The following is a 24698-nucleotide window of genomic DNA, read 5'->3' on the forward strand; positions in this document are numbered from 1 at the left end:
ACACCCACGCATCTCAGGCCTGGCGAGGCCTGTCTCGCTTGGCTCCTTTTATAGCTGAGAAGACTTCATTCGTCCCAGGCTTCAGATGGGGCTGCAAACTCTGAGATAACCTCATTCGCTGCAGGCCAGACGTGTGAGGAAGCCACAGCGGTCTCTGTCCTCCCACAGAGCTTGGAGAGGGGCCCGGGAGAGGACACACATCAAAGGCCAGAGGCTGTGGCCGTCACACGACGGCTCCACTGCACCGTCTTGCTTCAGACGCAGCGGGTGTGGTTAAGGTAACAGGCTGACCTTTGTTTCACCCCTAACCCACTTCGGAGGGCTCTCCCCCCGGTTGTTAATGGCTTCAGCCTCAACCGCTCTCTCAAAAAGAGTCCGTTTTCCCATCTCAGGCGCGTTTTCACCAACCATTTGCTTTTCAGACGTTTGTGGGCGGCGAGCGGCTCTCACCAGATTTTCCCACGCATCTTCAAACCGAAAGGGGTGACCCTGCCAAGTATCCCTCTGAGTCACCTGGGGGACCGCATCCTCCACCACCACGGGGCCCACGTGGCTGGAAGCAGCATGGTCCCTCCACACATCGGGGGTGCGGTGGGGGGGGCGGGGCGGGCGGCCTCTGCACCGAGTTGGGCCAGGACCCTGGGTCTGGGGCTTGAAAAACCAGAAGCTGACTGGTCATCAGGGGCTGCTCCACGTGAGCACGTGGGGGGCGGGCGATGGGGGACCTGACACGGAGGGCCCCTCGAGTCTCAGCCCCCGACGCAGCAGGCACGTCTACGTGTCTCAGTGGGTTCCGTTCCCGCCCCAGTCCCAGAGGCCACCAAGCCTCTGCAGGGCCTGTCCTGTTAACAGAAATCCTTCTCCTGTGCTGTTTTGGGCACTTGGATGAATCAGTCTTTCGTTACTTCAAGCCGGTCACTGGACAGTACGAGGACTGGTTTGAGGACATCATTAATAAAGAAGGGGTACAAAGGGGAGGATCGAGGGGTCACTTAGCTCACCTCCACCCTCCCCAAACCTCATCCTAGGCTTGTCCTTGGCCCTTCTCTGCCATGGGAGTTCTAGGAGCTTCTGTCCCTTGTCAAGTGGGCCAGTGGAACGGTCGATGGCGTATAGGTGACCAGGGCATTGGGACTGACCAGTGTCCCTACGGGCTCAGGACTGTTGGTACTCTTTGTCTGGAGGGGCCGATGCCGTCAGGGAGGGAAAGGAGGGAGATGAGGATGAACAAAGCCCGGTCAGTGCGCGTCAGGGAGAACGTGGATGCAGAAGCCTAACTCATTCCTGAGTGACCGGGTATAGGAGAGGCTGGCCGCAGACGACCATGGGGGCAGGGGAGGGCCTGGGAGGGGATGTCAGGCACGGGGCACGCAGGGGAGCCCTGCCAGCGGGGGTGGGGTGTGAGTCCCCAGCATGAGCTCGACCTGACTGGTCCAGGAGTGACGGCGACATGCCACTCCAGCACTGACCTGGCAGGAACCGTGTAAGGTGCCGAGGGAGTGCGGCCTCCTCCCTCCGCCAGCTGCCTTGGCTGGGCACTCTCGCCCAGCTTCGTGCCGCAGGTGGACCGATCGGGAACGAGCCGCCTGTGACCTTCTCCCCACCCCGCTACTCCGGTTAGTCGGCAGCTCGCTTTGCTCAGTGCCCCGAGCGTCACGGAAGGGCTGGGGGCACCCGAGCTGAGGGCGACTCATCTGGTGGAGGGAGGTGGGCTGCAGGAAGCCTTGGCTTAGGTAGGTCTGAACAGCCGCCTCAGAGTAGATCAGATGTCCCCAGGTGTCAGCTGTGTGGTGACCCCCAGAACACTTGGCTCCAGCCCTTCCGAAAAGCCTCGGTACAAACTCTACCTCCCAGCAGGGCAGCTCAGCTCGAAACCCGGTCTAGATGACCTCATCACCTGCCTTAGGTCCCAAGGGAATGAAAGATGACATCACTCTCAATGTCATAGTGTTTATTTAAATCCTGAGGTTAAAAATAAAAACATTTCCAAATGGTGCAGCAGATGCCACAAAGAAATACGTTTTGGGATACAGTTTCTCCCCGCCCCCCTGCAGGCGGGGCGTTGGCATCTGATGTGCTTCTGGGTAATTCTTTGGCAGATAAGAATGAAGTGGGTTCCCAGATCCACTATCCCGTAAGGCCGCGAGAATTGAGGATTAGTCAATTAAAGTGCAGTTCTGATCAGAAGCCACCCAGCTGAGGCCTGGGTGTGCTCCGCAGCCACCGGAGGCAGCAGTGTCTCTGGATAACACCAGCGCCAAGTTCTATGGAAGCCTTTTTATCAGAAACGCCTCCCGAAATGGAAAGATCTACTTCATTATTTTGAAAAAGTACTTAAGAGAAAAAAGGCAATTATTGTCTTTCCTGTTTCCTTGGAAGAATCACGATAAAATGAGAAAAACTCACCCAAGGCTCTACTAAAAAGTATCTTTCGGGTGTTTTGTCAGCATGAATGGCTGACTCAACAGTCTCCTGGCTCCAAGGACCACAAATGGCCTCATGTGCAATGACCTACGTGGACTTTTACAAATGAAACGCCTATAAAATTCTCTTGGTGGACATCTAAGCAGAAGAGTCAAAAAATACAGACTCTAAGGTTTCGTCCCCAAACAGGGATTTCCTTTCCTGTGATCTAGAACAGCTTCATCACTTCAGGTGGGTGGCGACTGAAAAAGTGCAGAAGGACCATCCCCTTGAACTTTGAGTTATATAACAGGGCTTTTCAATTGTACTCTCTAAACGCTGTGGGGTTTTTTGGTTCCAGATTCCTGCTGAGAAGTTCTTTGCCTTTTCTTGGAGTCCAGGGGGCTCCGGCCACAGCTCTGCAGAGGCCACACTTTACCTTAAAACACCCTTCCTTGTTGGGGACAAGTATGCCTGACAGAGACCGCCTTTTCAGTGAGGCCGATTAGTGGCTTCCGAAGCTGGGGTGAACAAGGCAGCTGGTATCAGTACTGAGTGGCTGTTTATTCAGAGAGCTGGGCCATCGAGGCGCTGCTAGGTTTTTTTTGGATTTTTGCTTTTTAAATAGTGATCTGGGATCCCAAGGGTGTTTCCTTCTTGATTTCTACTGCGATTCTATCTGCTGGCCTGGCGCCTGCTGTTAATAGCTGTTTCTCATTGTCATTTGCATTTTTTTAAAGTACCCAACCTCCAAATCTCAGCAAAGCTGGGAGCCTCTTTAAAATAACCAAGCTATTTATACAAGCCACACTTAAGCAGGCCGAGATGTTCTCTAGCTGCAGAGTGCACCACAAACTCAAGCTCACACAGCAAAGTAACAAAGGACAGGAGTCCATCCAGAACAAAAAATAAATACGCCAGAGGCAGGGCAGGACCGCGGGCGTGGGGCAGTCCTCGCAGTGCAGCAGAGGCCTGTTTGCACGACTGCAGCCAGCAAGCAAGGAGTGCACACCAGTGTCCCCTGCTCTCCTGGAGAAGTGGCTCTAGGCTGAAGAGCCAAGTGGCTTTTAAAGCTGCTGTAGGTCCCCCTGCTGGGCCAAGTGACAGAGGTTCAGAACCGGTCTTGGATGGCATGTCCCAGGCCTTTTGCAGGAAACATATCAGCTACTCACTAGCTGGTGGCTCTAGCTGCAGATGGCGGGGATGCCACCAGCAGGCCATCAGCTTGGGCCAGCCTCCACAGCATCCTGGGAAAGCTAAGCACTCAAAACAAGGTTCCCGGACACTCTGGGTTCTCTTCTGTTAAGTTTCTTTCATGTGGTGAAGCAGCTACTTCTGATTATTTTCCTAGGGTGGGTGGATTCAAAGACAGGATAATTTGCTCTGGAGCAATCCTCAGGCTGTGTGGCATGCCTGTGGGGACAAGCAGTGGCTAGGGAGTCTCTGGGGGCCTGGCTGTTTTCGGTTCTGGTACTGAGCACCACCAGGGCCTTGGCCGGTGGGAGATGCTGGAGACCCTGACGGGGTCTGTCAGAGGCCGCCGTCCTGAGGAAAGAGAGCACGAGACCCAGCTTCGCTCTGGAAGGTTCTGTCCATCAATCCCTGTGCCTGGAAGGACTCAAGCCTCTGGTTTACACGAGAGCTCTGAGTCCACTGCAGATGTCATCTCTGCCTGCCCCTGGAGAGTCCTCTGCTGGAGCACAGTGGGTGGGGGGCTGTGCTGGACTTAGCCTGGGGTCCCTGACCCATTGTCCAGCTCTCCAAACCAGTCAGAACAGGCTTGCGATGACAACACGAAGCCTGAGGTGGTGGGACCTGACTAGGTCACCAGGCCGGCTGCAGGACCACCCCAGCCAAGCGCCCAGACCCGCAGACCCCTGCCCAGTGCTCTCCCTCGCTCCCGGCCACAGCGGGCCACTTCGTCAGATGCTCATCTGTGGAGGGAGGTCCCAGGACCCTGGCTATATGCGGCTGGCCTCTGTGAACAAGGGACAAAGAGGCCATCGAAGGTGAGCTCTGTGGTGGGGGAAGGGGCCACGGAGAACGAGATTATCCCCTGGTCCAGAAACAGGCCTCGTCTGCCCCAGGGGAGACGGCATCGGGTGCGGGTGGAGCAGTGGGCGACAGGGTGCCGGGGAGCCTGGCAGGCGGGGAGGGGACCAAAAGGTGAACGGAGAGCAGGTTCACGAATGGCGCCTGTTCACATCTGAGGTACCAAAGATTTCTGTTAAAGACCGGTTTTTAAAAGTGGTTCTCACCCTCATTCTGACCACGAGTAAACGTGTCTGCGGGTGAGGAAGCAGCTCTCACGCGAACGCAGACGGGCCGCCAGCGGAGGAGCGGCGCCCCAAGGCCAGGGCGCAAGCCTGCGTTTCGGTCATGGCGTCGCTGTGAGCCAGCATCTGGCTTCGGCCCCCCGGCCCCTCAGCACGGGGGCTCCTGCTCCTGGATGAAGCTCCGTGCTGATTCTTAGAGGCCTCGCCCAGAGAGAGGGGCCGGGGAAGGTGCACGCAGAGGCCCCTCTGAAATGGCCGAGACGGGGGCATGATGGGGCGGGCATGACGGGAAGAGGCTGGCTGAGACCCTGGCGGGGCCCGGGCGCCCTGACTCTCACGCTGGCCCTGAGGCCTCCTTTCCCTGGGAGGACCCCAGGGCCTCGCCAAGGTCTGGCCGGGGCATCTTGCTCACGGTCACTCAGGATGCCCAGGCCCGGGCTGGGCGGAAGGTGCTGCCACCGCCGGCCTGGGAAACGCTCCACAGGAGGCTTGGAACCAACTGTGCCCGCAGGAGAGGCCGGTGGGGTGGCCTCGTGAGCGTTTAAGCCTTTGGCAGGGCACCCCTGTGGTGTGAGGGCAGCCGGGCCCCTGGCCCACGAGAACACTGCTGGAGCCCGCGGTGCCGGGTGACACTGCCGGAGCCCGCGGTGCCGGGTGACACTGCCGGAGCCCGCGGTGCTGGGTGGCGGCACCCGGAGCAGCGGAGGGCCTGTCACCGTTTCGTCGATCTGCTTCGCAGTGGCCGCCTTCGTTTTTGTTTTTGGTTTTCTTAGTGTCTGATGTGCTGTGGGCAGGGAGTGGGGGGCGGGGGGAGTAGTGTTTCCTGTGGATAAAGTGGAGCCTCTAACACTCAGGTGCTCGGGGCTACGGGAAATCACTCCCGTCGTAGATCACAGGCCGGTCAACCGTCAAGTGATAAAACACTTTCTTGGAGACGAACCTGAGGAAACAAACGGGAAAGGAGGGTGTCACCAGGAGCGCCGGCGGGCGGAGGGCGGCGGCGGCTGCTGCGGCCTCCGCAGTGGCCTGGTGGGCTGGGAGGGCCTGGTGGGGAACGCTCCGCTCGGAGGTCTGGGCTCCTGGCGGGGGACGTGGACGCTCCCAGGCCCTGACCCCCATTTCCGGTCTGTGCAGCAGAGTCCTCTCCCTGCAGAGAATCGGGGGCCCTTGGGACATCACCGTGGAGTTCCCTGGGGCTTGGGTGCAGGAATGGCTGTTCACCTGACGCTGTGAACCACCCCGCCCTTTCCCTGCTGCTCTGCAAAGCCCTGGGGGCCTCGGGCGCTTGGGCAGTCGGTACTGCACGGGGATGAGTGGACGGAGCAGGCAGTGGGAGGACACAGGTGGTGGCGAGTACAGATCTCCGCCTGACCGGGCATCTCGCAGTTTGGCATCCACCTTTGGGAAGCTCGGTAGGCCCGAGATGGCCTCAGTGGGCTACGGCCAGAGTCTGTCACAGCACCACGGCCACCTCTAGTGATAACTGGGAGCCGGCTGGGCACCACGCCCTCCCCTCAGCACCTCTCCTCAGCCTGTCAACCCGCAGTGGGGCTCAGGGAGGTAGTGACAATGCTCACTGCTGCTGCAGAGGGAACTGGGGCTCAGCGGGGGCCCACAGAAGGGCAGGCAGCGCCTGTGCCCGGCTGACCCCCCACCCACTCGGGGGCCGAGGAGTCTCTGAAGGAAGCTCCCTGGACACGCTGGGCCTGTGCCCACGAGTCCTGCTAACTCAAGGACAGCTCACGCTCAGGGGGTGTGGGGGGGAGGGGCAGAAGGGCACGGTGGGGAGCTCGTCCTCCTAACCTCTTCTTTGGTGGGTGCCCTTGGCCACAGCCCTCAAAGTCCAAGGACTGAACGTGGTGAGCGGATGGCAGAGTTTTCCCCTAGAGTGTTAACTTATTCCACTAAAAGCCAAGAGAAGCGGGAAGGCTGCCCGCCTGGGGGGATGTGGCCATTAGTTTGGGGCCACACTTAGAGAGGACGTGGCTGGGTGCTAACCCGGCAGGTTTCGTAGAAGAGGCACCCCACTTAAGGGCTCATGCTCAAGCCAGAAGACGTCAGAGGGCCGGGTGCCAGCAACCGTAAGCTCCCCTGTCTCGTGTCTCTGAGAGTCCTGGCTCATGGCGGATGCTCCACGAACGCTGGTCCTCTCTCCCACTTCCTTCCTCGCCCACCCCTCCGGCCTCCTCTCCCTACGGTGCCATCCTCCTGCCCCCAAGCCCCACACTCCTGGGCCTGGACCTGGTGCTCTGACACAGTGCTCCCCAGACACGGCGCACGGCGTCCAAGCCCGTGACGAGAAGGCCCAGGGGCTCGCCTTCCAGTCCTCATCAAGTTTAGCTCCAGCTTCAGCCTTCCTTCTGTTCTTTCTGTCTCATTCACCCAGCTATTCGCCCTCCCGTCCTCCGCCCACCGTCCATGTACCTACCCGCCCCCCATCCCCCCTCCCACTGTACCTGCTGAGCCCCTCTCTGGGCTGAGCAGTGAGAACCTGCACCAGAGACAGGCAGAAGAGCCAGCCAGTTGAGTCTAGAGTCTGGAGCTAGGCCGCCCAGGTTCAAATCCAGCTCCATCGCTAGCTGTGTGACTTAGATGTGTCACCTGTTTATCCTTCTGGTCCTCAGTGCCTTAGGAGTAACATGAGGAGGAAGATGGTCCCTACTGCCTGAGGATGCTGCGGGGCTTAAGTGAGTCACTAAGAGCAGAGGGCCGAGGACACCCAGCATGAGCTACGACTCTGCATCAGCCTGTGCGTTACAACGCTGGAGCACCATGGACAGGGGTCTAAAATCAAAGGACTGTTCACTGAGAAATTAAATGATAATTGAATAATCTTTTTAATGTCTATCTCTGTTCTTGAGACCAGGCGGCAGGTGGCCGACCTGGCCGCTGACGAACGAGGTGGCCCCTACCTGGAAAAGGTGTTGTCAAAGATGAGCATGTAGATGCCTGGCGTGCGGGCCTTGAGCTGGCCCTGGATGTTCTCCCTGTGGGAGTTGCATCGGGTCGTGGGAATGAGGACCTGGGAGGAAGAGCAGAAGAGAGAAGTCATCGCCGAGGCTGAAAGGCCCCTGAGTCGTCTGGGCACACCCTCCACTGGGGGGAGGGAGGCCCTGGCTGAGGTCGAAGCTGAGCCGGGCTGGGATCGGCCCCCAGGAGTGGTGGGGCGCCTGCCACATGCCGTGGGTTTGCTGATAACTTGTGTGTTGGCGGCGGGGGCAGGCTGTAGGTACGAGTTTTATCTGGAGTCATGAACTGGTCTGCACCCCAAAGGAGTGGTCCCTGGCCACCTCTGACCATAGCAGTGCCAGAGCGCCCCACCATCTGGAGAAGCTGGGGCTTCTCGTAGGTGAAATCCATCTGTCTGGCTGTCCCCTGTTGGCCCCGGATTTACACAAAACAATGGTTTTCAAGACACCGGACGTCAGGCAACGAAGGACAGTTGATCCCAGAGAGAACGAGGTGAGCCGTAGACTGTCCTAGCTTACTGCTCTGACAGGAAGAGGGACCCGGCACCAGATGGGACTAACAGAAAACAAAGAGGAAGATGATACACTCAGACGCAACCTTATCAACAACCCCATTAAATGTAAAGGCTCAGCATCCCAACTGAAAGGCAGAGATGATCAGGTTGGATGAAAGCGAGACCCAACCCCATCATGCCTACAAAAAATGTTAATTTAAATATTAAGATACAGTATAAGGTTACAGTATAAGGATGTTAAAATACCCGCCAGGCTTGCACTAATCAAAAGGAAACCGGATGGACTATATGGATATCAGAGTAGATTTTATATCAGAGAATATGATCGGGGATGATTTCATAATGACAAAGATGTCAATTCGTCAAGAGGAAATAACAATCTTATACATTTATGCTGCTGATTAATGGAGCTTCGAAACACATGAAACGAAAAGTGGAAGAATTACAAGGAAAATAGAATTAATTCACGATGATAGTTGGCTATTTCAACCTCCCTCAATAACTGAGGGAATAAGCAGACAGGAACTCAAGGAAAGAGAAGCCTTGAACAACGCTATCGACTGACTGAGTCTGATATCACGGAACATTCCGACCCAGCAGCGGAACGCGCTCTCTTCCCAAGTGGACTCGGAGCATCCGGCAGGCAGGTCATACCCTAGGCTGTTAAAAAACACTCACATTTAGAAGCATTCAAGTTATACACAGCGTGTTTTCTAACAACAGAACAAAATTAGAAATAGACAGCAGATCTCTGGAAAATCCCAAAATATTTCGAAACGAAATGACACACGGGTCAGAGAAATGAAAGGGAGTCCCCACGGCATGCTCGCTCTGGCTGGAAGGTGGTGGCGCTGGGAGCAGGATGGGCCCTAAGACAAGTTTGGAGGGGACAGAGACGCACGAGGACCTACTACGTGTGGGCTGTGACAGCCACTTCTGTACCTTATCTCACCGAGTTCCATGAACGGTCCGCAGTATTCTAATTCCCCTGGGGACTGGGAATCCTGGGAGGCAGAGCCCGTGGGTCTGTTACTAAAACTTCGGAGCCTGGCCTGAGGCGCTCCAGCGAGCGCACGTGCAGGAGGGAGCTGCCGGAGGGGAAGGCTGCTGCGTGCACCCCACGGCCCCCACCTTCACAGTCACAGCCTGATTACAAAGCCACAACCAAGGGCCCCTTAAGGCAGGGCCTCTGAAGAGGCGAGGTTTGAAATACTACTGTTCATTTCTTGAAAACATCCTATTCTGTAGACTTTTTGTTCATTCCAGATGGGTTTTTTTTTTTTTTTTAATCATGGTCAAATCTGTGTAAATTTTCTCATTGCTAATTTTTCATACCTACATACCTACACACACACACACACACACACACACACGTCTAGGGGAGATTAACAAAGGCTCTGGTATCAAAGCTCATGCGGCCAGGGGCCTCTGAAGACGGGTCTCCACTGTGTGTGCTCTGCGGACATCTCCCATCGGCCTCTGGGGCAGGAGTGGCCATGTCCTGATTTATGCGATGTATCTGCAAAACGGTCCCAAGTCTGCTCTACTGACCTCCCTGGGGGCTACAGCGGCTTGGGGCCCTGGTACAGAGCAGGGGTTCTGGGTTAAATGGAAAAAGTTGGTCACAAAGTCCTTATATTGGGTGATTCCACCGACACGAAATGTGCAGAACAGGTGAGTCTGTAGACAGAGAGCAGGCTGGAGGTCGCTGGGGTGGAGGCTGGGTTGTTGACTGCTAATGGGTCTAGAGGTCTTTTTGGGATGATGAAAATGATCTAAAAGTAGATGGTGGTGATAGTTGCATAACTAAAAAAAACCCCGATGAATTGTATGTTTTAAAAAGGTGATTTATATGGTATGTAGATTATAACTCGAAAAAGCTACTTAAAAAATAAAAAGTTAAAAGTCCTTGCTCTGAGTCCTGGTTCCTCCCCTGACTCCCTCTGTGGCCCTGGGCAGGCCATCAAGCTTCTCGGGCCAAATGTGGGTCCTCTGCCTGGAGGGAGGGCAGGGTCCGTGTTCTGTTCTCCGACTGTCCCCAGGCATCAGGCCACCGCTCTGCACATGGGCAGCCTCAAGTCTTTGATGTACTGTTTCTTTTATCAAGTGCCTTCCCCAAATTCACCATCTCTAATCTTGGTGTCAAGCCATGACCTTGATGAGGTCACTCTGGAGAGAGGGTGGCTCAGGGTGGGGAGTGTCTAACAGGTGCCACTAGAGATGGGGCCAGCCTTCCGCTGTGCTGCTCCTGGCTGGATGCTTCTCTAACCCGTGTCCCCACATGCTTCTCCTGGTTTGGCCCGGGGGTCTCCTGCCCTGATCGCTGGTCCCCAGGCTGGGTTAGGTGCCCTTCTTAGGCACCCCCCACAGAGCCCACCCACCCCGATCATGACGCCACCCGGAATCACAGCTGTCTGTTTACTAGGGTCTCTCTCTGATTACACTGGGGCTTGGCAAGAGCAGATCACATCGTCTCTTCTCTCTATCCCCAACGGGGGAACTGAGTGTGCAGCAGCAGCTCAGTAAGTGGTTGTGAACGGATTACGGGCACACAGCACGGTTCCTTGTGTCTGCACCTCCCGATCGTGAAACTTAAGAGCTGTAATTGGCACGGCATCCTGTTGTTTCCCATAAGGCCCAGGCCGGTCAGGGGACCACATGGGGAGCCCCCAGGACAGATGCTAGGGGATGCGTGCCTGGAAACAGGTTTGTCAGGCTGATGTCTTTTTGGGGGACCTCAGGCAGAAATAACCACCACCACTCACAGCTGCCTGCTGACAACAGGCCTGTGAAGGCAGAGGCGCATCTGAGCACCCAGCTCGCTCACCCCGTAGACGGGCAACTTCTGCCCCCTGGCGTCCGCTGTGGGAAGGACACTGGGAGTATAACCCCCGGAAGGCCTCCTGGAAGCCAGAGATGAGGACCGCAGCCCGGGACCCTGAGCTCTTGGCAGGAACCACATGAGGACTTGGCAGGGGAGGGACTGAGCAAGGGGGGAGGCCCATGGCTCAGCCACATGTGGGCAGTGGGACAGCAAAGGCCTGGACACCTGATTTAGTCGCCTCCCTCCCGCCCTGCCGCAAGCGCCCACCAGTGTCTAGTCTGGGCAGACGCAGTGCTAGGTGCTTCGGGCCTTGGGAACAGGGACGTGAGGTGAGGGCCACAGGTGCTGGTGTGAGTTCTTGGCAGTGAGGCCTTGTCGCTGCCACTGCGCATCAGTCTCCCCACCCGCAAACGGGGACGAAGACCTGCCCAGGTGAGGCCCCCTCCCCATGCACAGTCCGCAGGGGAGCCTGAGCCCACTCTCGGACCGCACGCCCAGGACCTCCCGGCTGGAGGTTCGCAACCTCTCAGGAAGGGAGGGCTCCGAGCTGGGGAGGTGACATGGCTGCCAGCCCCCGAAAGCAGGAGAAGGCAGAGCAGTGTTCAAACAAAAACGAACGGGAGACTCCGATGCATAAGGCCAGCTCGGGGCCTAGAAGGACATGTCAGGAGGGAATCTGAGAAGGACAGAAATGACAAAGCAATTCCCACGGGGAGCAGGTCCCGACCAGGCAGGGCGGCAGGAGAGCAAGCCCACGTGGACAGCCGCTCCTCCGCGTGGACGCCACCACGTAGGCAGCAGCTGGTCCTCCTTCAGCCCCGGGCCTTCCCGGCCCACACTGAGCCCAGGGCGCCCACCCTGGGGGCCACGTATGTGAGGAACAAATGGACATTATCACAAAGACATCACAGAAGTGTTGCTTAACATGACTCTAAACTGCTGGTCACTATCGTGATTCTTGTCATTCCTGGAAAATAGAGTGCTGGTGACCGTATCAACAGCCCTGAGCTCCCTCCGGCATGTCTGGCTGTCCTCACCATCCCAGGCCAGCTTCCCCGACCTCCCCCTGCACCCTCTCCCTGCAGAAGCAGGCGCGGGGCTCCCACCCTCCCCTGCTTCCTCGCCACACACTCGATCAGCCACCACGGGTCCCATTCACCTTCCTGTGCTCTGGACTGCACCCCGCCTTCTCCACTCCAGCTTCCTCCCCTCCATCTGGCCCAGTGGGTCACGACCTTGGCTGCTCACTGGCACTGCCCAGGGATGCCTGAGTCCCATTCCCCAGATTCCGATTTAGTGGTCTGGGGTGTGGCCTCACGGTGGGTTTAAAAAGCTCCCTGTGTGTTTGCACTATGCGGCCTGTGTCCGGGCTGAGAACCATGGTCTGGGCCACAGTCCACATTCCAAGCTTAGAACGTCTTAGTTTATGAACTGATATCTGCCACCAAGATTTTAAGCCCAATCGCCCAAGTGACACAATGGCTGTGTCTCTACTGACGTTTTCAAGGTGAGATTCTGAACACCCTACTAACCAGAGGCAGAGATCTCAGTCACCCCCCACTCCAACGTGACCCATTCTCGCTCTGCATGGCTGTTAAAAAATTATCCTTAAACTGAGTCACGCTTCTGTATTCCTCCAAGTTTCACCTACTGATCTATCCCAAGGTCAGCATGGAGCTGTCTGACTAAGGAGTGACCTTCAGACATTTGAAGACAGCTCTCCTGAGCGTCCAGGCCTTTCCTTCCCTACGCTGGACAAGCCCAGGCGCTCGGCCTGCTCTGCACGACGCGTCCCAGAAGGCTCTCCCCCCCTGGCTTCCCTCACGGGAAGGGCCCACGGGCGGGGAGCCGGCCCTACCTTGCACTGATCCAGTGGTGTGTCCTCTGCCTCGCGGAAGACCACGCTGAAGGAGATGCTCTTGGGGTCGGAAGAGAAGACCCAGCTGATGGTGAGGCCCGCCTCGGCCACAGTGATGGGGATGAGGCTGTAGGTACTGGACCGTACAAACAGCTCCCTGTTGCCTTCCCCGAAGTTGGCGATCTCTTCTACTGTGAGGGGCAATTTTATCCTACAGAACAAATGCAGAGAGGGATCTGATCGAAGTGGGCCCAGTGTCTGGGTCTGCCGGTCAGGTCGCCTGGGGCTCAGAGGTGGCCAGAGACCCCGGGGGCCCTTGAGAGGATGAGCCCCGGGTGACCTCGACCAACATGCTTAATTATGGGAGAAAACTGGATGCGCGGCTCAGGCCAGACGTTTCCCGAGCACCTACTATGCGCCTGGCATAGTTCTAGGCATTGGGGACGTGGGTGGAAAACACGGATGACAAGCCTCGCCTGGACGGAGCTGCCGTGGTGCCCACAAGGCCCTCGGGGACAGGAAGTGAGTGCAGAGGCATCGGCTTTCTGCGGCTCTCCCCGTCCTGTTGCTCGATTGTCCCCACTCCTCTTTCCAGCGCCCCGTCTCCCCTTTTATCTGATCAGCACCGGCAGAAACATACCCATCAGAGAAACGCAGAGTCCATGTGGAGACCCTGACCTTTCTTAACTGCGACACCCAGACTCTCTCATGCAGGGCTGGTATGACGACCTTGGGGATAAAGGCTTCTTGGGGACTGTGTCCCAGGCTTTAACCCTCACTGGGTGGATAAGAGCCTTTTCTAAAAGTCTAATGTGTTCGGTGAGTCCCTCTGCAGGACTCCAGTGTGATGTGAGGAAGCGCGTGTGGAGCCAGAGGGACCTGCGCAGATAAGTACCCGCCCCACTTATCTGCGCAGGCTGACGCTCTCCTCATCTGCAAACGGGGACAGCCCTGCCTGCCTCCCGACTGGCGTGAACAACACACAGGCATGAACTCGACACCAACGAGAAGTCTCCCGCGTGCAGCCCCTGGAGACCGAGTGGCGCCCCCTCCTGCGTGTGTCCCTCCAGAGGCAGCGTGTTGCTCGGGGCTACCGCTTAGAATTGGTGTGGCCTTGGGCCAGTCTCGTCCCGTCAACTGTGAAATGGGACGGTGCTGGCCACTACGTGCCAGGCCCTCTGCTCACTGGCTTCCGTGCTCTCTCAGCGGCTACGTGAGGAAGCGTCACGCTCCCATTCTGCACAGGAGGAAGATCGTGTGTAAAAGATTAAGAGCCTTGATCCAGGTCCACACAGGTCTGAGCCAAAGCCATCACCTTTCTACTACACCGAATGGCCTTTCACGGAGAAAACATGTGACTGTCCCCTCTAATACCAGGGGGGAAACTAAAGCTCAGAGAGGTTAGGTAACCTGCCCAAGACTGCGCAGCAGGTAAGCGGGGGTGCCGAGCGTTCTGTCCGCCCCCCCACACGGTGGGGATGGACGGAAATACCCCAAAGCCATGCTAATGAGAAGACTGATCAATGATTAAAAAACCCCAGTGCTCTAAAGAACAGCTCTGATCTAAGTCTCTCAGCTTCGTGAGGATTTAATTCCATGTAACATGTTTCTATGTGTTAAGCTTCATTTCTAATATGGTAATAAAGGCTTTGTCCAATATTTACAGTTTTCGAGAATCAGAGGGGTTCACTGAGGAAGAGGTCTTTGCTCTAACATGAAACGTCACTGCGTGACCACATACGCGTCGCTTACTGGGGCAGAAAGCCCCGCCATGCTGGGCCATTTCATAATTTTATGTTCCAGAACCCTCGCCCTGCATCATTATTTGACTTATGCCTTTAGTCTTATTAACCTTTCTAGACACCACCTGGTCAGTGAAAGGACAATACTCAGTCTCCCCAAAGGAAATGCTAATAAAAACACATCAAGGGATTGCCATCTCTGCTCAATTATAACCTTAAATAAAAAAAGCCTATTGTCTAGAGCAGCGGTCCCCGACCTTCGTGGCACCAGAGACCAGGGCTCCTATGAGAACCTAATGCCTGATGATCTGAGGAGGAGCTGAAGGGTGACGCCAGAGCTGGGGAGCGGCCGCAGATACAGATGAAGCTTTGCTTCGGTTCCGGTCCACAGCCCAGGGGTTGGGGACCCCTGGTCTACAGGACTCACATCATAAATGCAAATGCTACTGGTGTCGCTACTTTTGCCCTCATCTCTCCCTAGTCATTCTCCACTTGGCAACCAGAGTGATCCTTTTTCAGGTGTAAATTAGATAAGTCACTCTTCTGTCCCAAATCTCATTTTGGGGCTCCCCCTTTCCTCAGATTGAGAACCGAAGTCCTCACGGTGGCCAGCGAGGTCTGAGGTGACATGGACGCCCGTCCTTCCCTGACTCGGTCTCCCTCGCTCCCTCTGCTTCAGCCGCCCCTGCCCCAGGGCCTTTGCACAGACTCTTCCCCTCACACGCCGCACGGAAACGCCTTCGAGTCTCACCTGCTTAGTGTCGCTGTGTAAAACTGCAGACTCCCCTCCCCTTAGCCTACTCTGCTTCTTTCCCACAGCCAGCACCACCTTTTAACATTCTGTATGATTTACTTATTTACTCATGTTTATTGTTTTGTTCACTGATGTACTCTAAGGACTTAGAACAGTGCCTGGCATGTCGGAGGTGCTGAATAAATATCCGTGATGAGTGACTGAACCTACTCAATGGCTGTCCTGCAGTTATGCAGCCACTGGATACAACACTGGAGAAAAAGGATGCTATGGAAAAACACTCATGCAATAGTAAGTTTAAAAAGATGTTTACGTTAAAAATATCAAGTATAAGTGCATAAAAAGACTGGAAGGCTATATACCAATACGATGTGCTTATTTCTACTTTCTTAATTTTCTACAATGAAAATGTATTTTTTTATGGTAAGAAAACAATACGGTTATTTTCAAAAAGGAATACAGGGCCTAGGGGTGGAGCAGGGATGGCTGTGAAGAGGTACGGGGAACTCTGCGGGGATGGAACTGGTCTGTATCTTCGAGAGTCGTCACATGGGGGCGAATCACTTTTCTTTTCCGGACACTGGTTTCTTTTGTGGCAGAACTGAGGGGCAGAGCTGGTTGGGCTTTGAGGTCCCCGAGATCACAGAAGCTGTAGGCTGAGCTGGGCGTGGGGCCCGGCAGGGTGACTGGTGATTACGCTGTATTATCTTTAAAGTCCAAGCATTGTACACTAAAAAGGGGGAATTTTACCGTACGTGATACCTAAGTGAAAGAATAAAAAGCACCAACTGAAAGCCACCACCAGTGCCAAGTCGGAGCCTCTGGGTGCTTTCCAGCCCTGGCACCGGGCAGGTCCGGCTCTGCGGTGCTTCTCTGCCCCAGACGCGACGCCCGGTAAGTCCCGCTCAGGGACCTGGCACTCACATCAGCTCTCCCGACTTCAGCAAGCAGATCTCGGCGTCCTGCCCCAGGGGCATGTCTTCGGTGTCCTCAGGGGTTAGTGAGTTTGACGTGGTGTCCCTGAAAGATCACGAAGGGGAACACAGCCATTTAGCCACCAGCACATAAGGTCCTGTATCCCGAGGCTCAGTCTTGGAGTCAGGCGGCTAACCTCAGGACACATGGGGACACTTCGATCCCAGAGGGACCAGGACAGAGGCCCGGGGGGCCATGCACCGAGGGCCAAGGGACGGGGAGAAGACGACAGGGCTGCAGCGATTTCCCTGACGTCTTCCCGGGGGTGCGGGCAGGGGGCCATAAGGCAAACAGACACCCCGACCCATCCACACCGGCAGAGCTACAGCCACAGGGCAAGTGGCAGCACCACGGCCCCCGCCTTCTCAGCACCCATCCACGACCGGGCACCCACTCCGGCCCATCTCTGGGGAACGAGAACAGGCCCCCGGGGCAGAAGGAACAGGAGTGGGTGTGAGCCAAGAGGGAGGCCGTGGGACAGTCATGGGCAAAGGGGGCAGTTCGAGGCTATGCCTCCTGTTTTCCTCACCGCCCACCGCCAGCCGTGCGGAGAATCTCAGCGCAGGCATACCGCGGTCCCCAAAGGGTGCCCTGTGGGAAACCGGTGCCAGGGGAGGGAGCACCACATACTCGTCTGGAAAGTCACAGTGTACTGAAGCAGTAAACTCGAGGCTCTGAGAAGCCCCGCGGCAAAGACATCTATTCAGCGTTAACTCCAGCGTTCACAGATTCACTGGACCACGGAACAGTTTTAATTTTAACCCCTACCGAAATGCTGATCCTTGGAACATACTGGTAGACTGAAGTCCCCCACTTCACTGATGGGAACGCAGAGGCCCAGGCAGTTCCTGAGAGGCGAGGCCAAAATCAGACACCCCGATTCCAGCTGAGTGCTCATCCCGCCGGGCCCCACATCCAGGTTGGCCAATGGCTTATATGATCTCGGGGACCTCAAGCCCAACCAGCTCTGCTTCCCAATTCTGCCAAAGAGGAAACTAGGTCCAGAAAAGGAAAATGATTCTCCCCTGTGGGAAGATATCAATGAAGATGCTTTCCCACCCCGAGGGATTCTTCCTGAAATGTGGCCAGAACCCCCTTCTCAGCAGCCCTGGTGAGCTCTCCCTAAATGTCTCTGGGGTGGTGAGGTCACTAAGCCCCAAACTGCCCCCTTATGCACTCCCGCCTCTCGCCAGCGTGGCCCCGACGCCCTGCATGACCTTGCGTGAACTCAGTTCTGCCCTACCCCCCACCCCGCCTACTCCTGACTGTGCCCCAAGTAGTCAGCCCAGGCCCACGCTGCTTAGACACTGTACAGGACACACGAGGCGGGCACGGACCTCGCCCCACACACACCCTCCACCCGAGAACACAGCGCACAGCTGGGGCCTCGCTGGTACCGATCTCAAAGATAAAACAGCCAGTTATATTATACCCAGCAAAATGAGCTTATTCATGAATAGCAGAGAATTATAATTTGAGACAAGGAAGCTATGGTGAACCAGAGGAAAGTCCGAAGAGACAAAAGGAAGGTTAGTTTTTACTAGGCTTTAGGAGGAAACTGTGGAGGGCTGCTCTGGACAAAAGTTCACTGGAGAAGAACAGAGTTCAAGGTTACGGTGATTTCTCACTGGCTGCAGCCGCTGGGGCAGGGAGCGATCGTCCTTCTTTTAAAAGCAGATGAAATTCCTATGTGAAAAATGTCCTCCCTTCTCAAAATAATTCTTAGCTTTCTTCTTCCTGCTGGTTATAAAGCTGCAGCGAGGGCTGCCTGACTCCATTTAAAATGAGGTTTCCTTTATTTATTTTCACATTTCTCCCTTTGGAGCAAGATCATTCCTCGAAAGCCTCACTGATCAAGAGTCAGGTTTTTCTGCATTCAGTGGTTTCGTCCCTCGATGCCAAGAAGCGGCTTTCCAGGTTGTCATGTCCCTCATCTGAGGGAAAGTACAGTGATAGGGGCCTCTCATTTGAGTCACGAGGTAGGGTAGGTGGGAGCACTCTTAGGCAATTCCCAACTGTCAAAGTCATAAGTGTTGTCTTGAAGCGCTGGTCATCACCCTATCGGGTATATTGTTTCTACAAAGGTTTGACAGGCAACAGGTATAGCTACAACTTAAAAAGCATAGTTAAAAAAAAAAAGTACTATGACAAATCCGACGGTTTGTACAACGGTTCTAAATCAGGAGCCTGCACCTGCAGGCAGCCAGCTAAATAGATCAAAAGACCATGGAGTGTCAAGGGAAATTTGTTATAACCAGTGTGCTTGGCCCCGATCTTAACTGAGTTCCTGCCTCTCTAGAGGTATTCGTCCGTGTGCAACAGGTGGTGCCTGCTATCACACAAACGCCTCCTCGTTCAGCAAGCAGGTAAGTCAAGGGCCACGTGACTGTCTAAAACTACCTGAGTCAGAATCAAGTGATCGTTGTTGAGATGCTATCGCTTTGGCTGTGGATTCAGCCAGTTTTCCCAGGGTCAGGAAGAGGTTTCTCATGATGCGTTCACTGGCACTTGCTCTGACTCACTGGAGAAAACCAGGAGTCACGTACATCCCCTGGAAGTACTGTGGAGGGCTGCTCTGAACAAAAGTTCACTGGAGAAGAACAGAGTTCAAGGTTACGGTGATTTCTCACTGGCTTCCGTGGCTTCCGTGTTTAAGATGGCTACAGAGGCTAATGGAGGGGACCGATGGGGGCCTCTGATTTTTTACGAAGGTTAACAGGAACAGGCAAATGTCCCGATAAACACTGACCTCCACGTGGCCAGCTGCCTAAAGCACTCAATGCCCATGGGAAATGCTGTCCGCAGCAAGCAAAAGCAAAACCAAGGGGAGCACCGAGGACTCCGGCTAAGGTCTGGTTATTGATAGAGTCATCGGCTGGAATTTCCTGATCGACCCTTTCAAGCCGTGGGTTAGAGGGATTAACACGACATTCTCTGACAGGCCGTCCCTTCCCAAAGGGGCCTTTTTTAAAATCCTTGCAAAGAGGTGTAAACCTGTTCCCAAATCCTTGGGCGATGCAAACTCCCTTGGGTGATCTCCCAAGGGAGACACATCACACTTAGACAAGGAAAAGAACATGGGGGAGCAAAGACAGTCCAACTAGCGAGGACGGAGGGTCGAACTGAGCTCGCACGGTTACCCTGGGAGAGGCTGGAACAAGGTATGGGAACACCTGGCCCCAGAAACACCCAGCTAGCCTAACCCGGTAGGTGACGTCTATAGGCTTGCGGGCACAGTCCACAACGGCATCTGTGACCAGAGAGAAAATGGTTACAGGTAAGACCAAGGGGTCTCCAACATTGTGAACTTTGGGTGACAGTCGAGGAGGTTCCCCCCCTTTTTTAAGGGACTGAGAAAGGCAGATAAGGGCACTGTCTTTCCAAGAAAGAGAGAACGAAGGAAAAGCGAGAGGCAGTCGGGGAAGACGGTGCGCAGGCCTGGCCTGGCCATCTTTGGAAAGCTGTCTCCTATGGCGGTCATCTGCTTCAGCTCCTGAAAATCTCTATTTTCAGGTCACTGGTTGGTGTGTGGGGCCAGTGAGGGTTTGGTGCTTTCCTGAGATGTGACACGGAATCCAAGAGTCTGTTCCCAGGAGTTTGGCAGCACGGGGGTTACTTAGCAGAACCTCACAGGCACCTTTCCGACAAGGCTGAAGACAGTCTTCTGGGAATATCTTTTCCAATAGCCAGACTCTCTGGGTCACATGGAGCGATGCTCGAGGCCTCCCGCTCCTGGGAGCGTGCTGTGGAAACCGTTCTGCCGAAGCGCGGTTACCTGCAGCAGAAGCGACATGGCCTTGATGATACTGACGCTAGCTCCCTTTCAAAGGCGTGGGTCAGGAGGCAGGAGCTAGGAGCAGCGGGCAACCTGTGACCATTCCAAAGCGCGAGCGCTTACGAGTTCTGCAAGGGGCGGGCCCGAGATCTAAGAAGATTCATGGCGGCGCAGGGCATCTGAAGGGGTTCTGCACATTTTGCCAATTAATAATTCCGTCTGTGTGTCCAGCTGAGGGTTAGGGCTGCTCAACACAGTTGGTGTTCCACCCGCCAAGTAGCACTGACCTGTTGAACCACCTGACCGGTGAAGTGAGTTCTCTGGTCGCTATGAAGATCAAGGGTGGGGGTCCCCAGAATTTAGCCGCAGAAGAGGCAGTAGTCTGCCTACAAGGGAAAGCTTCGACCCGGTGAGAAGACATAGAAACCACGACTAAAACACATTTCTCTCCACGAGATGGGGGTAGCTGCACGAAATCCATTCCCCAAACCTTGGTCTGTCGGATAAGTTAAAGCGTATGCGGGCAGTGTGAACGGGTTTCCTCGGACTGTATTTTGGGCAGGTGTGCAAGGAACGTAGGCACTTTGTGTGGCCTTACTAATCCATAAAGCTTATCGTTTTATCTGCAGACCAATGATTCGACACACGTATCACGGTAATGGGAATATTAGACTCTCTGGCTGAACTGGATTGTTATTTGGCCCAAACCAGAGTTCTCTTTTTATCAAACCAACAGTTATTACATTTCCAATTTTATCTTTCATTTCTTGGGGCCAATTGTTGGACATCTCTACGCAGTTTTTCTAGATCATGATTTAGAAAAACATCCCTTTGGACCAAGATAAGGTTCGGTTATTGGTTCCTTTGAGAACAGTGTTCTTGGCAGAAGTATCAGTGAGGGGGTTTTCGTGAGCCTCCAGGGAGTAAGTCTGGAAGGCGAGCATGTGGCATCTAATAACCTCTGGACAGAGGAGCAATTATTAATTTGTCCTCATCAGAGCTGAGGCAGCCTCGCCGTTTCTACAGCATTCCAGTCACCGTGACTCCAAGGGCGTAACTACCAGCAGTGTAAACATTTAGTCTTGTTCTTGGCTAAAATGCAGGCCTGAGAAAATGTGCAGCTCAGCCAGTCGGGCGGGCCGAGGTGGCCCACAGCCGAGGGGCTTCTGCCACACACCCAGCACGATGTTTACCGCTCTGCCCTTTACGTGAGAACCCTGGGAGCACTATGGGAAGTCAGTCTCTCCACAGGAGTTTCTCAGTCGCCACGGCGGGTCAGGAGGTGATCTGTCAGTCACGAGGTGAGGAGGATCGTCCATGGAGGGGGGAGAAGCGTGGCCAGGCTGAGGTTCTTACAGTGAGAAAGAGGGATGTGAGGAGCGGTTAAGGAGGTTTCATAAATGAGCGACGGGGGATGACTGGCCCAAAGGTGGTGAGTGACAGGAGTTCTGGAGGGATCCCACTGCTTGGGGTACAAAGATGGCTAGAGGGGATTCTGTGGCTACTTCTCCAGTGGCCTTAACCAAAAGGACAGTGACAGGAATGGCTGAGGCCCGGAAGGTACCCTTGTGCCACAGGATCTAGCTGGCTATAATGATCCCCGTGTTTCTGGGTGAGGGCCCCGAGGGCATCGCCTTCCTTGTCATACACAAAAAGGAAAAAAGGAAGGAGGCATCCTTTATTCATTTTCACAATGGAAGGCGGTCCCAGCAGACACAGTGGCACACGCAAGGTCAGCCAGCTGACACCGAGCATCCAGACCCTGCGATCTCTACGTCCACGTCCACGCCCACGCGGGCACCAGGTCCCAGACCCGCCCAGAGCACAGCCGTGACTGTGCTGGAAAACTGGCGTGCGTGGCTGAGGGCGCCTTCCGGGCTGTGGCCTGGTGTGCCGCCCTGGTGTGCCGGGGAAGGGCTCCACAGCCCCCCGCCAACTAGCAGACCCTGAATCCCAGGGCTCAGGGGAGCGCGGGTCCTACTATAACCTCTGGGGCAGTGGAAATACAAAAGAGGCGGTTCTGGTTCCAGATGGCAACGGAAGTCACCTGTCCCCACACACACGCCGAATCTACAGCCGTACAAGGAACGTCCTCTGGAAAACCTAACTTGCAGAGTGACCCTTGACACTGGGCAACGAGAAGTGGGTAGGAAAGGCTGAAGCAGTCCCACCACAACCCCACCTCAGTGCGCTGACCCACAACGGGGAGGGTACTCACAGCCCGAAGCTCCTCCCTGAGGGGTGAAGGGCCCGTACCCCACGGAAACAGGAAGGGGCACAGCCACCGAGCCTAGTGCTGCAGAGCTTCTGCCTGGAGGTGGAGCTCATCACCTCACTGCACTGCTGCTCACGTGCCCCGCCAGGCGAGTGCCCCGCCGAGCCCGCTGCGGTGGGGGCAGATGCTCATCCCTCCACAGGAAGAGGCGCTGGCACCGCAACCGCCCGCAGGGAGAGGCAGTGGACAGTCTGTTGCAGTCTACCTCCTGTGTCGAGGACTCTGGGAGGGTCCACCTGAGGTACCCAGGCCCTGTCCATGTGGATACAGAAAGGGGTGACTCAGAGTTGGCAAAATTCAGTGAGCCTCGTCTAAGCCCGTTCTGGCTGTCACTCAACTGTGGGGGCGGGAACATCTGTGAGACATGTAGTACAACGGCCTCAAAAGCACCTCACTGATACGAGTCTGGGGGAGGTGACAGGTGGCTTCACTCCAGGGTCTTAAAAATAGGTGGCATTTGCAGCCTGCTCCCACTCTCTATGCTCCTCCACCCCGCACTCCCATCAGCCATCCCATGACAGCGCTAGTCACGTGGGGCCTCGCTTATTGCTTTTGGGTCTTACCTCCCCCTGGAGCACGAGCCCCTGGAAAGCAGCCGCTGCAGGTGAGCTTTCCCTGCCATACTGGATGGCACACGGCCATCGGCCACTGCCATCTGCAGGAACCACAGAGATTTGGGGCTACTGGCTAAGAAACGTACATGGGAGTATAAATCGTTAGTGTAAATTCAGGAGAAAAGGGCGGAAGAAATGTTGACGAACTCAAGGAAAGAATCAAGGACAGATCCTTGAAAGAGGAAGACCCTGAGTCACACATGAAGTGGCAGATGCTAGGTTAGCAGGTCCATACCCAAAGACAGACTGCAGCCTCCTTCACCTCAAACAGGATTTTCACAGACACAAACCCAGACTGTTTGCTGCCAACGTACAAGGCCCCCTGTGTTGAAGGACAGGCCCTGCACGGGCAGGGGCCTCTGGCCACTTGAGAAATCTCCGCACTCAAGATTTGGCTTCATTCGAACGGCCTGGACATCACACCTGCTCCCCACCAGGCCTGGCAGCTGCCCTCTGCCATACAGCTCCCATTTCTCAGCCTCGTTCCTGTCTCCTGCTGGAGTACTGAGGATGGGAGCTGTATGTGGGAGGATGGGTGTGGGAGGATGCTCTTGGGGGGCTGCTGCGGGGTGGTGGTGGTGGTGGGGACTGGCACTGGGCGCCTCCGGGGCTGCCTAGATAATCAGACGCCCACTAGCACCAGCCAGGTGCCTTGCTGGGGCTGTGTCTGTACAGCCCATGACAGGTGGGACAGCCCATCTTCGCACCCTGCCCTGCGGGGGCTGAGCACCCCAAGCCCTGAGCAGTGGGGCTCCTGTGGCTCACTGTGGCCAGAGGGTAGAAAGGCAGCACAGCTCTTTGGGGATGGGAGTGACTGTCGCTGCAAGGGGGTCCCAGGCTTGGCTTTATGACTAACTGTGACGACTCTGGATAAGCCCTTTCCTCCTGTGGGACTTGTTTTTCTTTGCATGGGAGGAGATGGAAGCAGATGGAGCGCCGGTTCTGCGGGCTTGAGAAGACTCCCATTTTCAGCGGGCTCGGAGAAGGCACCTTAGGGAGCCCACTGGCTGGGCGAGAGGTGGGGTCACTCTGGTCGCCAGCTCCCTGCCGCTGGCCTTGTCCCATCTTCCCGGGGAACGCGGAGCAAGAACACGTCCTGAAGGGGCCGCCGCCAAGGGTAAGCCTTGTCACGCGACCTTCCTTTCCCTCCCCGGCCCAGCCCCAACCTCTGACCTCCTCCTTGTTGCTCTTCCAATCACTGGCTTCCAGACCCCCGACCCCTCGCCCTGGGACAAACAGAATCCTAGAATGTCAATGCAAGAAGCAGCTCAAGAGACCAACTAGTCTGATCACCGCCGCCCCCCACCACTTGACAAGCCAGGGAGGCGTGATCCAGGGGAAGGAGACGGCCCGAGGCCACTCAGGCCCACTTTATTTCATTTGCTTTTATCCTTGTCCAAAGTGCAAACACCATAAATGAGAAAGATGAATAGATACGCTAAAACAAACTGACAGCTGTAGCTGGTTCTCTCGACCCTCCTACATTTAGGCTAAAAGATGTCCTAATCTATTGCTCTCTCACTTCCTGCATCTCCTCCTCCTCCGACCATCTCAACAACCCAGTTACCTGTAGGCAGATGATTCCCAGAGTGGGCCCCCCAGACCCCTGCCGGTCCTGGCTGAGGCGCTGCATGAGGGAGCTGAGTGGGCAGGGGTGGGTGACGCGGTCTCGAAGGCAATGAGGGGCAGGGTTTTCTTTTCAGTGGATTGTCAAACTG

General features: G+C 55.6%; 1 protein-coding gene across 1 annotated transcript in view; it reads right to left on the minus strand.

Annotated features, from left to right (window-relative positions):
• Nucleotides 1-1934: 1934 nt before the first annotated feature.
• FYCO1 (FYVE and coiled-coil domain autophagy adaptor 1) overlaps nucleotides 1935-24698 on the minus strand; it is a 74822-nt gene continuing 52058 nt past the window's right edge. Inside the window, exons 15-18 of the mRNA XM_039837548.1 lie at nucleotides 16266-16361; nucleotides 12846-13056; nucleotides 7592-7701; nucleotides 1935-5619 (exon numbers count right to left, since the gene is read on the minus strand). Of these exons, the coding sequence (XP_039693482.1) occupies nucleotides 5544-5619; nucleotides 7592-7701; nucleotides 12846-13056; nucleotides 16266-16361 (493 nt within the window). The 3' untranslated portion in view covers nucleotides 1935-5543. The remainder of the gene's footprint in view (nucleotides 5620-7591; nucleotides 7702-12845; nucleotides 13057-16265; nucleotides 16362-24698) is intronic.

The sequence above is a fragment of the Pteropus medius genome, unplaced genomic scaffold (assembly GCF_902729225.1).
Source record: "Pteropus medius unplaced genomic scaffold, Ma_sr-lr_union100, whole genome shotgun sequence".
In the NCBI taxonomy this organism is placed as follows: Eukaryota; Metazoa; Chordata; class Mammalia; order Chiroptera; family Pteropodidae; genus Pteropus; species Pteropus medius.